This window comes from Patagioenas fasciata, chromosome 2 (assembly GCF_037038585.1).
Source record: "Patagioenas fasciata isolate bPatFas1 chromosome 2, bPatFas1.hap1, whole genome shotgun sequence".
Classification (NCBI taxonomy): Eukaryota; Metazoa; Chordata; class Aves; order Columbiformes; family Columbidae; genus Patagioenas; species Patagioenas fasciata.
The window spans coordinates 101,729,537-101,745,161 of record NC_092521.1 but is presented as its reverse complement, the minus strand read 5'-3'; the positions used below and the strand labels follow the sequence as shown (position 1 = coordinate 101,745,161).

At 40.4% G+C, this 15,625-nt stretch overlaps 1 protein-coding gene across 5 annotated transcripts in view; it reads left to right on the top strand.

The window, feature by feature from the left end:
- Positions 1-15,625, top strand: part of KCNG2 (potassium voltage-gated channel modifier subfamily G member 2) — a 62,168-nt gene that overhangs the window by 21,541 nt on the left and 25,002 nt on the right. For 3 of the 5 annotated variants that reach the window (XM_071804643.1, XM_065831587.2, XM_065831588.2), the window contains exon 2: positions 13,944-14,767. In XM_071804643.1, the coding sequence (XP_071660744.1) occupies positions 14,012-14,767 (756 nt within the window). In that variant the 5' untranslated portion in view covers positions 13,944-14,011. Of the gene's footprint in view, positions 1-2,727; positions 2,882-13,943; positions 14,768-15,625 lie in introns of all 5 variants that reach the window. The other 2 variants (XM_071804641.1, XM_071804642.1) reach the window with 1 other exon arrangement.

Genomic DNA, 15,625 nt, shown 5'->3' with positions numbered 1-15,625 from the left:
AAATCATTAGGTTTTATTTGGAAGTAACACTGTAGGATAAGTAAATTGAGGTAGCTAAATCTGGGGTGTTCTGTTGTATTGCATGATATCATAGAGCTGTTGGGCACATAAGCCTTGTTCCTTTGAGACACTTCTACTCAGTGCTGTCACTAGGGAGGAAGAGGAAAGTGTACGAAGACCAGGCTCTAGATTCTTCAGTGGACAAGACGTACCAACTATTTACCAAATAATATACTTGAAACTGAGCTGGAGCACAGCTTTTTGTTAGTGCCTGTAAAACTACTATCTTTCTCATTTAGCCAAACATGAAGTTTTCTTCCCTGGTAGTGCTGTGCTCAAGCAACCACGACCTGATGAGTTAGACCAGCTTATTTAACTGCAGAATAGGGAGCCTTCTTTGGCAGTCAGAAAGCACAGTCTAAAGAAAAAGAGGTGCAAAATCATTCCTATACTTGTCAGTCTTCAGCTTCTTTAGGAGCCTGTTGGAGCTTCTGGCAACACAGGAAAATTAGAGCAGCTTTCCATTGCTGAAAGTGAAATAGTCATACATATTCTCTTAGCTGCATAAAGAACTGGCTAGCTACTATGCAGACCCGTCAGATGAAAGTGGAATAAAAAAGGAGCAAGCATCCTGGAGTTGCAGAGTGGGAAAAGGGAACTTAGAGAAGCAACTTCCTCAGCTTTACTGGCCTAGATCACCATCTTGGTCACCTTCCTCTTTTCCATGGGTAATGGAGTTGCCACAGGCCTATTACTGTTTGTACATCTAGTTGTGAGCAAAGTCATCAGGACAGGGACTCAGAGTGACAGTTCTGCACAGATATCCAGCGTAATGCAGTTGCAGGGTGGTGCAGTTTGTGTGGTTGTACTGCCTTTGCTGATGTAAAGCCTGTTTCTGTATCTACACAGAACTACATATGAGCCCAGCTCTACAGAGCTCTGCAACATGAATGTTGCAGTGCAAAATTAGAACCAAGTGGAGAGAGCTGTTCCACTGGCCACTCTCAACAAACTCTGGATGCTGTAGTGAAATCTTAGACACCTTCTGAGCAAAGCCTTTGGGTTAATTACCTCCTAATTTTCCTTTTTCAACTCATGAACACCACAGACCCCGTAGCTTGTGGAGCCTTCCTCACAGAAGGGGAAGGTTGAGTGGTAATGAACTGAAGCAGCTTGAAACTCCCGGTCATCTTTCTGATGGTAATAAGATTTAAAGCATAACAACACAGGGAAGAAACCAGCAGGCTTGGAATATACCAGAGATACTGAAATCTGGCAGAGTGATTTTTTGTTTGTAACACTTGCAGAATAATGTATGCTTTATGAGTAACAACTTGTCCTTTTGCAGCATATGAAAATAACTGCTCAGAAACAAAACCCTGTCAGTAGTAGCGATGCTGTAAAATTAACTTCATAGCTGTATTTTATCCTCATGTTTTTATGTATCTGCTGGTATTGCAAATAGAACAATGCTGAGCAATCTGGCAGAAACTGAAGGAGCTCTGAATAGAGGAGAGCTTTCTCATGGAGAGCATGAGCTGTTCATTTCCTAGCCCAATTGCAAAAACAATTAGTAAATAAATAACCACCCTGAGCATCACTCAAAGATGTTGATTGTTTTCTTAATGTTGATATTTTCTTACCCACTTTTGTTGCCCCAAGAGCTCACCTTATTCAATGGTTCATATAAACTTACTGGGTTGAAAAACCTCTGGACAGGAGGGATTGTTGTTAGAATTGAGCTTCTCACATTCCTGTCACTGAAGTAGTTCTTTGGAAATGTTAAATCAGAGTGTGTGTTCATGACCTCCAGTCTACCGATGTTCTCCAGCAAGATGTCAGTGGAATGTTTTCATCTATTCCACACATGATTAGTTAGCCTGTCAGCTTACCTCTTGTATCCGTTCCAGTGTTTTTGAAAGGGGAGGTGATTTTTGAAGAGTTCAGCATGATTGTTGAAGATACTGTATATAACTGGGTCAGTTATATTTTATTCTATTTTATTTTAAAGCCATCATCTTCACAGTGAAATCCATTGCGTTGTATAGATAAATCCATCAAAATTACAAATTTACAGAGAACAAGGTCTTAAAAATGCTAACTTCCTTGCTCTGTGAGCTGAGTGAAATAATTGCATTGGAGAAAGTGTAAAGTTTTCTAATCCTTTCAATTCATTATTAAACATTGAAACTGAATTGTGATAACGTTATCAGAAGATCCTTTCAGTGAACAAGCATGTTTAGTGAACTTAGAGGTTTCTCTACTGAATATAGCAATGGCAATTCAGTGTAGGGCGAAGTGGTTTGCTAGTGAGAGAAATTACAGAGATGCCTTAGACTATATTAGGTCATTTTCATCCTCTTCAATAGCAGGGCAAGAATGGGGCGATACATCTGTAACCCCAAACTGTGAAAAGCCTCTACTATCATGTGTTTGAGGTAAAAAAATCCAAACAAACTCCTGCCTTTCTAGGAACCCAAAGCATCAATGCTCCCACCCAGAAGGCTGTGGCTTTGTCCTGTCAGCTTTTGTTGGGAAGGCTGATGTGCCACCACAGGTATCTGTCTAGGAGGAATTCAGAATAGATGATGTTATGAAATTGAATGACATTTCAAAAAAAGAATTTGGTGTTACAATTAATATAAATACATGAGGTGTACTTTGCTAGTTGTATTATTAATTCTCATATTTAATTCATCAAATTTTTTTTTTTTCCTTTACTTTAAGCTGCTGCAGTATTTCCAGTTCACCACACCTGAAAGCTGCAAAACATAGATGCTCCTGGGTAAAGACCACACAGAATAGAAGGGCAGGGCTCTGGGAGCTTCCCACTCCAGGCAGGGAAGCTTGATCAGTGTGGAAATGGCAACTTGTGCACAGGGTAAGATCTAGAGTACCTTATCATTCAAAAACATGTCTGGAGGACGGGATTTCTGAATTCTGCCTGCAGAGGGTAGGATGGGCAACACTCACTGCATCAATCAGCAGCCTTTTGTTATTATTCCTAGTGCTCAGTGTTTGGCATGATATCATAGAGTTAAGAACCCCCCTCTGTTTAAAGGTCATCTCATGCAAGGACTCTGAAACTGCAGGCTTCATTGTATTGTGCTAAAATATCTGTATCCCTGCAAGTATTGGTAGGGTTATTGGGACAAACAAGGCAGAACTGAGCACTGAGCTCTAGAGACAGAGGAGTCTAATCACGGATATTTTTTTTTTAATGTTGACAAGATTAGCTGGTGCAAATGTGCAGTGTCTGAGGACACGGGTCTCAAGGTTAAAATAATTATTTGGTAGTGTGTACTGATGGTTTCAGTTGCTTGAAATTTCACTCGCCTAGTACATGGATTCCATTACCTCAAAGGGCAGTGCCAACATTTAAAACCAAGTTCGCTCCTCTTACAGGTATGTGCCTAGCATATATGGCTTAACTGGTATATGTATGGTCAGCCAAGCTGCAAGGGCTTCCACCTAGCTTTTTTTATTTGAGCTGTCTTCTTATAGTGGAGCTTAGTAGAATTTATACCTGCCATGCATTCCATGGATGTTGGTTGGTTTTGACTTTGACTGACATTGAGTGGTTGGATGGCATCTAACTCCAGTTGCCATTTGTTGCTGCTCTTTCTTGGAGGGGAGGAGGCATAATCTGCACACAGCAGAAAATGTAGAAAATACTCATATTCTCACAAGTCACCTGGGAACGATTGATAGGAATGAAGTGTGAGAGGGAGGGAAAGGTATTGGTACAGTGAAGAGGATAAGCAGAGATGGAATGAAGGGGAAGAGCCCAACTCTCCTTAAATATGAAGCCTGACACTAATGGGGTAGAATACTCTTATTGATCAGTCTGGATGTCAGTCAAGCTCTGCCCCATCTCTGCCCCCCTTCCTCAATGCCTCACACCTGTGGGCAGAGCACTGAGAACAATCTTGGCTCTCAGACCAGAGCAATTAAAAACATTAACTCTGTACTGGGGTGTTATCTTTTGTTCTCAAACTAAGTCCAAATAATGACCATGCTAGCTATGAAACAGAAAGGTTTCTAACTGCATGAAGAATATTAACTCATTTTCAGTCAAACCAGCACAGTTGTTTGTACCCAGGCTTGAATGAAAAGCTGAGGCCAATAGGACAAATTCTCAGAGGGATCCTTATGCTGTATAGTTGTAGGCATTTAATTTAAGTGTCAGAATTAAGAATGCAGGCCAAGTCATAGAGGCAATGGTCAGACAGTTGACTTCCCCAGGCTCAAGTTTCTGAACATGTAAGCTGAGAGTTTGCTTCTCACTGACTACTCACAAACTGATCACTCTAATATTAGGCTACTGAAATAATGTGTCTGAAATCAGAAGGTGTGTGTGTAGCTACATGTGACGGTAGAAGCCATTTGTATATTCTAATGTTTTGACATTAAAATGAAGACTTATAATCACCTTTGGTTTTGTTTTACTTCCTCTGTTTCTTTTCCAGCTCACCTATGCTCGAATCATGTGTGGTATTTCTCTATCATCCCACTCTTTTCACTGTCTTTTCTCTAGCCTGTGTTCTGTTTTGTCTGTGCTCCTCTGTATTTGTAGCGGTCAGAGAAATAAGAGCAGTTCCTTTTCCTCATGAATCTCCAATTCTCTTCCTGCTTCTCCTCGCTGGGCTGGGGCTTGGTACAATAGAAAGAGTAGACTGTGGAATGGGTTATCATGGGGTGGGTTCAGTTTGAAACAGCTGTGTTTCATCCCTATCTTGCCCATCTTGTGTCTCTGCTGATTTGACACCCTGATCAAATGGCTGAATTTGAAGAGTTCATAGTGTCTTAAAATTTGGAGTGCTCCTACAGTGCATTTTAGTGAAGGGAACTGAGTGTGTCCTAAGCAATAAAAAACTCAGAGTCTGCAAAGATCAGGCAGAATGGTTTTTCCTCACAGAATTACTTACAATAAAAACCAAATCACCATGTTCAAACTATTTTTGGTTTAGCTGTATTAACCCTCAAATGCTTGTAAAATTTGTTTTCATCATCAGTTCATATTTCCCAAATATCTGAACAGAGACACCAGATATGCACAAAGCAAGTGATTGACTAAAGTGAACAGGCTCTAGTCCAGGACTGGTACTTTAACCAGAGTTTTAGAAGATTAGATTTCACATGGAGTTTTGTTTGATTCAGTTCCTGTTAACTGCAACCATGGATGAAGTATACAGTTTTAAGAGTCTAATATCAAAGGGTATTCTATGCAATGATGTTAATAATTAACTAAAACCATGTTGAATTTAAAGGTAGACTTGTTTCTAAACAGAGTCTGTTTTTGAGGTCAATGCACAATTGACTTATGAAACACTCATGAAAGCAAGAACATCATCTGCAAAAAAAAAAAAAAAAAAACAAATAAGATGCATAAAATCCAGTGTTAACTAGTTAAAGCTAACAAAAGGAGCAAGATGCATCTGTATACAATTTATCTTCTCTTCAAAGGATTTAATGTAAAAGTTAAAAAGCCTAGATCTACATCTAAAACCCATTAACACTTCATAAAAGCATTTATTCATAGAATTGTAGAATCATAGGTTGGAAAAGATCTTTAAGATTGTTGAGTCTAACTGTAAACCTAACACTGCCAAGTCCACCACTAAACCATGTCCCTGAGTGCCACCTCTACAAGACCTCCACGGATGGAGACTCAACTGCTTCCCTGGGCAGCCTGTTCCAATGCTTGACAACCCTTTCCCTGAAGAAAATGTTCCAAATATCCAGTCTAAACCTTCCCTGGTGCAACCTGAGGCTGTTTCCTCTCATCCTGTCATATTGAAACATGTATATCTAACAGCCATTCATACAAACCTGTGAATGGCCCTGAAAGAGACATAAGGACAAGTACACATATCCATTTAGTAGGAAAAGTGCCCCAGCAAATCATCATGAACATGATGAATGTGAAACTGGGCCAAGTGTGGCATCACACAGTCAAACCTTCTTATTTCCAGTCAGAAATCTAGTTGCTACATTTTGTACTAAATCAAGCATATTAATCATCTGGGTGGGAAGCTGCTAAGTATAGAATTGCAAATATCAGTAGGATAGATCAGAAATAAAAGATGCTGTTATCAGTGTTAGAGAGGGAGCAGAGCTCATGCTAAAAACTGCTTTACCCCCCTACAGTGATCTGCAGATCCACTGGAACACCTGAATGATAATTCTGTGACTTGCAAAGGCACCATAACTTGTTTGGTTTTTCATGCTTTCTGAATTTTGGCAGCAGGAATGGGACAATCTGTTTAATTTTCTGGGTGATAGGAATAAACAATGCTGTTTTACCATATTACGCAGTCTGTCACTTTTGCATTTGATAGCGCCATTCGTATCATACCTTAGGCCAGCTGTGGGTGTGTAATCATGACTGGAGCAGATATTTTAAAAACTGGGTTTTGATGATTGGTTATTCTGAAGCACAGCAATCTAAGGACAGGAAAATAAATATTTCAGATTGGCAACTAACACCATCGTAAGTAGTCAAGTTTAGTACCATATCTGAGTCTGTTAGACTAGTTGATTAAACAGGATACTAAAAGGGTTAATTGTTGAGACTCCAAAAACAAACTCATGTATGATTCATGGAAGGACCAGTACTCAGGGTACCCAGTTAGCAGAGTTCATTCACTGACCAAGCAAGTACAAACATAAAACATTTTAATTTTAGGCTCTTGAGACTGTATACTCAATCCGTGGTTGCAGTTCACAGGAACTGGATCAAACGAATCTCCGTGTGCAGTGTCATCTCCTCAGACTCTGAGAAGTATAGCTCCTGATCTGAAGTTTGTTCACTTTAGCCCATCACTCTGTACATATCTGGTATCTCTGTTCAGATATCCAGGGGATATGAACTGAGAATGAGAGCACATTTTAGAAATGTATGTTTTTCTTGTAAACAAATGAAGGTTAATACAGCTAAACAAATAAAGCATGGTTTGAACATGATGCTCTGCCCAAACCTTGTATGGTCTGCTAGTTTATTATTGCTCAGGATACAGATAATTCCATTTAGTGAAATACACTGTGAAAGCACTCTGCTTTAGGGCATTTGTCGAAATCTTGAAGCTCACTAGTCTGAACAGAATTCTGTAATTCTGGGAAGAACGCAAAAGCAAGCAATGCTTCCTCTGTCTGTCCTGTATCTAGCATCACTGCCTTCGTCTGCTGTGCAACTGAAGTGTACAAATAGCTTCATAGAAGCAATAGTTAAATTCTGTTTAGGACACTAAGATAAATGGGCATTGACAGCTTGTGGAAGTGAGGGAAAAGGTTGTTTTGTGCTGTGGAGATACAGGTAAGGATCCCATACTGTGAGGTAGTTAGTTGAACCAAATTTCTGATTTCTTAAAGGTGTCATAGTGTTAATACTTTCACTATACAGCTCTAGTAAGTGCAGTAACACTAGATAACTCATAATCTGTCTAATGGAGACAAATAGCTATGGACGCATGCCAGAATAATTAACATTGAGTCAAGTTAATTTGATTTGTTCATTTAACAAATTTAATCGTTTCAGCTAATTACATGCCGTGGCATAAATGCCATGAGGAATGTTCAGAAAAGGAAACTATTCCTTTTTTTCCTCCACTAAATTAATGAAACTATTAAGGAAAATGTACACTCAGAGTATGCAAACGATGTCCAGCTTCACACGCTGAATTTTGCAGCCTCCATTATGGCGTGACTCTTCCTGGGCTTCTTGTCAGATTGATGAATGCAACACCCTCCTCGTAGCCCCAGACTACTCTCTGGAGGAGTCTATCATCTTAGCTGTTCTGCCCCACTGCTACACAAGGAGCCTGCCTTTCCCTGTTCGATGTGGACATCTCAGCTGGTTGTGCAAGACTGTGTCCCTGCCTCCTGTAACTCTGATGAAGAAATGGACAAAATGAGGGACTGCTCAAAATTCTAGTAACTTTTCAACTTCTTGGACTATTGCCTTTTCTGAGTGGGAATGATGGTGGCTTAAGAGGTTAGAGATACTGAAGTTTACTTATGATAAACACAGAACTATGTAAAATTCAACTCTTTGGGGTTATGTAGAAAACACTCTGCGTGAAATCAATGTGATTCCCCTTTGTTCTTTGCAGTGTATCCTTTTATAGATCATAGCAGTTTTACTCTGTTCTGATTTTCATTTGTCGTTGTTGCTTGTTTTTTTTTTTTTCTTGAATGTTTTGAGGGTGAAGCTGGCGACATATATAGCAAACAAGTTATATTTACATGTCTTCATGATTTTTAAAACCTAGACGCTCTACAAAATTGCTTATAGCACTACTTCAGAAAGCTTGCAGAAGAATGCTTTGATGCTTCTGGTTTAACCAATGTTACTTAGACTCACTTTCATTCCTTATGGAACAACACTTTAGTGACATAAATGTAGCAAAGCAAAAGGCAGAGTTCAGACACTTGTTGTGCTTGGTGGAGTACCAATATGCTTATAAAACTTGAAATGAAAATTTCAAGCTAAGTATGAAAGAAATACTGTCTATATCTTTGTATAATGATGCTTTAACATAGATTGTACTGCTGAGGTAGAAAGTCTTGAATCTGTATAGCTGTGCTTGACCTCTTCGCAATTTTGTTTCCATGTTGCGGTTCCCTGTCAAGTTCACTGCACACATATTGGTGTGTTCTTTGGTTCTACTTGGACACATGTTGAATGGTTCCCTTAGCAAGAGAATTTGAATGGACATGACAAAGTTGCCAGGGGTAGCATAATGCAGCCTTTAAAGTTATGAATGCTCTGTCTGCATGGAAAAGCAGCAGGCTGTGCAAAGATGCCCATGTCAGGTCTAAATGTGCTAACTGGAGGGCAAAAAACAGTAGAGTTGGATACTGTGATGCCCTAACTGGCCTAGCACAGCCTGCTTTATTGTGTGGCCACCAGGACAAGGGCAGAGATCATCCCCCTGTACTGGGCACTGGTGAGGCCCCGCCTTGAATCCTCTCTTCAGTTTTGGGCCTCTCCCTACAGGAAAGACATTGAGGTGCTGAAGACAGTTCAGAGAAGAGCAACAAATCTGGTGAGGGGTCTGGAGCACAAGTCTGATGAGGAGCAGCTGAAGGAACTGGGGCTGTTTAGCCTGGAGAAAAGGAGGCTGAGGGGAGAGCTGATCACTGTCTGCAACTACCTGAAAGGAGGTTGTAGCATGGAGGGTGCTGGTCTCTTCTCCAAAGTAGCAAGTGACAGGAGAAGAGGAAATAGCCTCAAGTTGCGCCAGGGGAGATTTAGATTGGATATTAGGAAAAAATTCTTCACAGAAAGGGTTGTCAGTCATTGGAGCAGGCTGCCCAAGGAAGTGATTGAGTCACCAGCCCTGAATGTAGATGTGACAGTCAGGAACATGGTTTAGTGGTGAGCCTGACAGTACTTTAAGTTTATAGTTGGGCTTGTTGATCTTATGGGGCTTTTCCAACCTAAACAATTCTATGATTCTGTGATAATGACTATGTAGGGAGCTATATTCATGGTCAGTGTGGACAAACTCAGAAACTAATTGTGCCAAATCAGGTGAAGAGTCTGGTTCTGCTTAGCTGTGTCTGTTTTATTGTTTCCATATCCTTCCAGTCTCATTTACTTTTTCTTAAATCTGTGTATTGGTTGCACCCCATCTGTTCTGTATTTTGTAAGCCTCATGTTTCTGCAGTGCATGGCAGGGACTCTTAATTGGGAGTCCATATTCTAACAAAATGTAATGAGTACAAGATTAACCTGGATGTCCTCCTGTGTCATCACTGGTTTAAAGTTCTCCTCAGCAGGCTGGTCAGCCTCTTGGCAGGGATACTTTTGCCCCATTTTTCATTCTTATTCAAGGCAACTTGAGATTAATAGAACCACATGCAAAACCATGTATGACTTAGATGCAACAATACTGATAAAACAGGATGAAGAAGAGTGGTGAGAGCAAGCAAGATGAAAACACAATAAGTAGGGAAATAGCCCACCTTCCATTGAGAAAATAATTCAATGAAAGTTGCATGATTCTGACATCTATTTAATCTTTAAAATCATTGATGAGAAATACTTGTATTTTAAAGATCTCAGTTGTCTGTTGTTGACAGAATTTGGCCGAATTTGTGTGTGAGTGTAGACACAGATATGCATACATAGATGGCCGGAGAAAGTAGTGAATAAAAATTGTTTGACTTCACTTAAAAAAGAAAAGAATTCACAGTATGTATGACCTACCCTGTGTATCATCATCAAACTGAAACAATTATACAGCATTTCTCTCACAGCATTTTAAAATTAACAACAAATATAGAATCAAATTCTATCCTGTGACCCTGCAAGGGGCAGCTTATTACAGACTGTGTTTTAATAGACTTTCTTGCATCCATGTGTCAGAAATGCCAACTGGATGATAATGTAGTATCATTTCTGGAAGTATTGGCTTTTATAGTTAATCTTCAATGGGATGCTTTACTGTAGGCATGTGCATACATTAGATAACCTTGGCATACAGAGAGTATTTTAAGACCCACATAATTTTGAAACACCCTCTAATATTCAGTGAAGGTCACGATACATTCCATGCACATAAGATCAGAAACAAACCTTCCAGGCTTATTTTACGTCTCAGGATAGATGCCAAATTGGGAGCCCACAGTCATGTATTTTCTTTTTCTGTAGAACAGTTGAAGTGGCATAACAAGCTTTTGCATGCTGTTCCACTGACATCTGAGCCCTGGTCTAAGGCAACCACCTTAGAGGTGCCAAGAAGAATAATATGTACAGCTCTCTTCACATGCTTATCTTTTAGCTGAGATTTCCGAACCAAATGCTGCCAGGTAACAATCTGTACTATTATGGATTCTGGGATCTTGAAATGTTTGCCTGCAAAAAAGACCAAGGTCAGAAAATTCACTTTCGTAACTAAACTCCAGCATCTGATGCTACCAGTAGCGTCCAGAATCAACCTGTTAAATCAAAGGCAACACTATCCATAACTACTTCTGTTATCACTTTCTATTTATCCATTGATTATACAAAAAAATAGCTGCTTCCTTAAGCTTTATATTTAATCAGTGTCATTTTATATCCACAAAATAAATGGTTAACCCTCTGTAATTCAGACATTTTGTAATCAACAACATACATACAGATTTTTCACATTGAGTTAGCTGCTTCTTAGAGGAAAGAAGAAATGCATGTAATATTACATGCAAAATAATTCTGTGAAATATATCTGGCCCCTTTATACAACAACCTGCTACATGGAGGAGAGGAGAAAAGCAAATCCTGGCCTTGATGTCAAAACAAATGTAAACTACTTTTTATATGTTGACTTGTGTAACAAGTGAGGCATGAAAACAAAAGCGCAGTGCCCTGAGTAATAGCAGTGAATATTTTATCTTACCAACAAAAAGCAACAAGAGACTAAATGTTTAAAGTATATGCCCTGCTGATGGTGCGCTCTAATTATGACAGTAATGGTATTTGCAATCTCAGCTGCACTCAAGCCTGTGCTGTGAAAGCACCCATTTCTCAGAACGCATGTCGCTGCCTCTTGCCCTCTACTGGCCCTTAGCCAGGCAAAAGAGCTTTTCTTTGTTGTTTATGTTGCCCTGCATAAATGATTGTTTCAACAATTTTTTTGCCCAAAGTGAAACTGGAGAGATTTTGGCATCATTAGTTCTTCTGAAATTTTCACAGTGCCAAAAAGCATCTGTAGGTTAGTGAACATAGCTTTTTTTTTTTTTTTTTTAATGTGTGTGTGTGTATGTAAACCAGGCTTTCTCTGACTTTTTACAAGTATCCAGTGTAAATGCCTTTCTAAAATTCAGTGGCTGGGTTCTCAGAGAAATGTAGGACTACCACAGCTATTACTGTGATTTGGTTGCTTGACTGTGGTTAGTAAGAATATTTAGAGGGTGATTCATGACTGTGAGTAGCAAGCATTCACCACTTTCTGCTGGAGAATGTTTTGACTCTGTCTAATGAGTTGATTAGGGATAAAGGAAGATGCTGCTCTGGGAGTGTGTTTTTGCATGTGAGTGCTCTCCAGTTTTTCCTGGCAGCCACTTGTTCAGTATTCTCTCCAGACTGAAACATGATATTCAAAGGGAATTGGAGAATGTTGCTTGTAAATTATGGACTTACCACCTCGTGATTACTGTCCTGCCAGACTATACTCACACCTCAACTTTATCTCCTGTCTTGTAATCTTGTAAGGTTTGTATATTCTCCCCTTAAGATTGTTCCCCATCACTGCATCCATTCCCAGTCCAAGTCTTTTGTGTGGAGGCCCAACATTCCCATGCCGATTTCTTGTTTCCTACTTCATAATTGAGCGATTTAGGAGTATTTTGGTGATTCAGTCATGGAAGACTGGATATTAGGAAAAGACTCTTCACAGAGAGGGTTGTGAAGCAGTGGAACAGGCTGCCCAGGGAAGTGGTGGAGTCACCATCCCTGGAGGTGTTTAAAGGCACATAGATGAGGTTTTTAGGAACATGGTCTAATGCTAGAGTTAGGTTATGTTTGGACTCAATGATCTTGAGGGTCTCTTCCAACCAAAATGATTCTATGATTCTAAGCAATGTGGCAGAGAAAAAGTATGCTCAGGAAATCTGTGGATTGTGGTGTGGTGAATGGGGGCTAAGCAGAAGGCATAAATTTAATCCTAGAATTATGTATAATGCTTGATCTAATAGGGCAGCATGCAACAGCAGATTAGCCTTAGCCATCTGAGCAAAACCTGCAACAAGAATCTTTTACCTCAGATGAATCTGCAAACTTGCCCCTTCTTCTTGTAGCCTGACTGAGAAAGAGGCATGAAGTCCTGTTACCAGCCTCTTGCTTTCTGCCACTCCTTTGAGATCAGTGGGAAAAATCCATTTGATTTCATCCCGGTGATTTGTTCAAGGGTGTCTGTCAGGAAGAGGGAAGAGCCATCACTAGCTTAGACCAACACACTGCTAAATGTGACTGGTTAGGTTCTGCATTATGCAGAAGTCAGAGCATGAAGTGGCTTGCTTCCAGTTCCACTTTGTTCTTAGGTTCAGTCTTGCTTTCTCGCTGCTGCCAGGCTGTAGGGCACCCTGTCCCCCTGCTGTCAGAATCACTGCAGAGGCCCCAGTAGCTGCCAGGGCAAGCTCTGTTCCAGACCAGTGCCTCCATCTGTCTCTGCTCCAAGCAGGGATGCAGACCTCCTTGGAGGAGGTGTCACTAACCTGCACGGCAGGCACCCCAGCACGGGAACCAAAGCTTGCTGCCTTTCGGAAGTGCCTGTTCAGGTAGATATGCCAAATACAGCTTTAATCCAGCTGGTTGGGGTACCAGTGGCAAGTGAATCTTGGTAGCACACACACTTTGTGCTCAAGCATGCAAACCTGCTTGGGTGCTGGCTGCAGGCTGCATTCTCAGCTCCCACACTGCAATTCGTACCTAAGTTTGGTGAGTTTAAACTGGGAATGACCAGCAGTGCTGCAATCACATTTCTGACTGTACTACAGGCATACATTTTATTCTCACACTGTAGGCATTTTCGTAATAGATACATTACATAGATGGAGGAAAAACAAACAAACAAACAAACAAAACCAAAAAACTTACTTTCTTTATTAAGTTGCTGAAATGTAAATTGCCATTTGTCCAAAAGACCCATTTTCCCTTCCAGTATCCATTGACATCCAGGATATAGCTCAAACCTCTAGAAAAGAAATTTCTGAAAATGATAATATACTGGGTTTGTTTCCATTCATTCACTTATTAAACACTCTAGAGGTACCAGCATGGCTTCTGACCTTAAACTACAATAAGTTCTTTCCCCAAGTGACTATCAAGCAAAGATAGTCTTAAATAACAGGGGAAAAATAACGCTGTGGAGAAAAGTTTCTTGGGATTGAAAGGATAGGATTGTTTTTCATCTAGCAACACCCTAATTGTATTGTCATTTTAAAATTCTGTTATACAGATTGACTCTCCAATCAAGCTCCAGATGCGTTCATTTGAGTAGCCTGAACCTCCCTATGGACTCGATATATGTATCACGAAATGGCATTGCTCACTGGAAATGCAGATCCTGAGTTCACTTCCTACTCCTTTAATAACTTGGAAAACCTATGTGAAGTGCAAACCAAGAAAGGATTCTTCTACAAAAAGGCCAAACTTCTGCACCCAGGGGAAGACTTGTGCTGCTTAGCCCTCCTGGATGACCGGACCAGGTTTGTGATCATCAACGTAGGTGGTATTAAATACAAAGTTCCATGGACTACCTTGGAAAACTGCCCCTTGACCAGGCTTGGGAAGCTAAAATCTTGCAGCAATTATGATGAGATCATGAACATCTGCGATGATTATGATGTTAGCTGCAATGAATTTTTTTTTGACCGTAATCCTAGTGCCTTCAGGACAATCATGACTTTCCTGACAGCTGGGAAGCTGCGGCTTCTCAGGGAGATGTGCGCTCTTTCTTTTCAGGAGGAGCTTGTGTACTGGGGGATAGAAGAGGACCACCTGGAGTGGTGCTGTAAAAAGAGATTGCGACAGAAAGAGGAGGAGGCAGCTGAGGCCAGGCTGTATGAAGGGGAGATGGTATTTAGTGAAACTACGCAATGTGCCTTCCAGGACAATAGCCGATTGAGTTTGTGCATGAGAAAGCTCAGGGATATGGTGGAGAACCCCCACTCAGGGATCCCAGGAAAGATCTTTGCTTGTATTTCAATCTCTTTTGTTGCCATCACTGCAGTCAGCCTCTGCATCAGCACCATGCCAGATGTCAGAGAAGAAGAAGATCGGGTGAGTGCAGCTTTTCTCAGAGTAAAGTGTGTTTGCATTGTTGTCTCCTCAGGGAAGGTGATGGGCAAAATCCCTCCAGCAATTGTGCAAGTATCACATTCAGTATTTATGATGTGAAGAGCTGACTGGGGTAGAGCACAGAAAGCATTATGTCACTTAATATTGAGGGCAGACTGGGCCGAAGTCTGCCTTGCCATCATCACAGCTTTGCCAGTTCACACCAGCAGACAGCTTGGCCCAACAGATTTGTTTTATGACATCTCTAACCAAATGACAAACTAGCTGTTGTGGGTATAAAAATCAGCCTTGCTTGAGGCTTAATGTTTTGAAATTAGGTTAAGAGCTAACAGATCAGTTTTCCTTAGACATACTTGGGCAAATCACTTTGAATGAACTCTCAGTACCACTCTGTAAAAACCACATCCAAAAAGATTTTGATGTTATAGGTAAGGTAAAGGGCAGGGAAGCTGAGGCAGCAATTTAACAACAGGAACAAAGTGAATGTCTCAGTTTTCAGAAATACTTAGTATTCTCATGGGTAAGCTGTGGATGTTTCATGTCCTTGAAAATCAAGTTTTATGGATATTTTGTTTATTCTTCAATTCAACAAATGTCCTAAGGGTTTAATCCGTTATTTGTGCAAGCAGTTCAGTTTCCTAGGATTAGCTGTATGTAGGCCAATGAGAGCTCATCTGAAGATCAATAGAGAAGGACATCCAAGTTTTCATTAAATATGTGCTGAAATACAATATAAGGGGTTTGAGGGGTGGGGACTTTTAGAAGAGTTCATGGCCTCTTTATTTTTACTCAAATCCAAGCTTGACACTAAATGTTTGAGCTTCTTTTCCAGCCCCATGG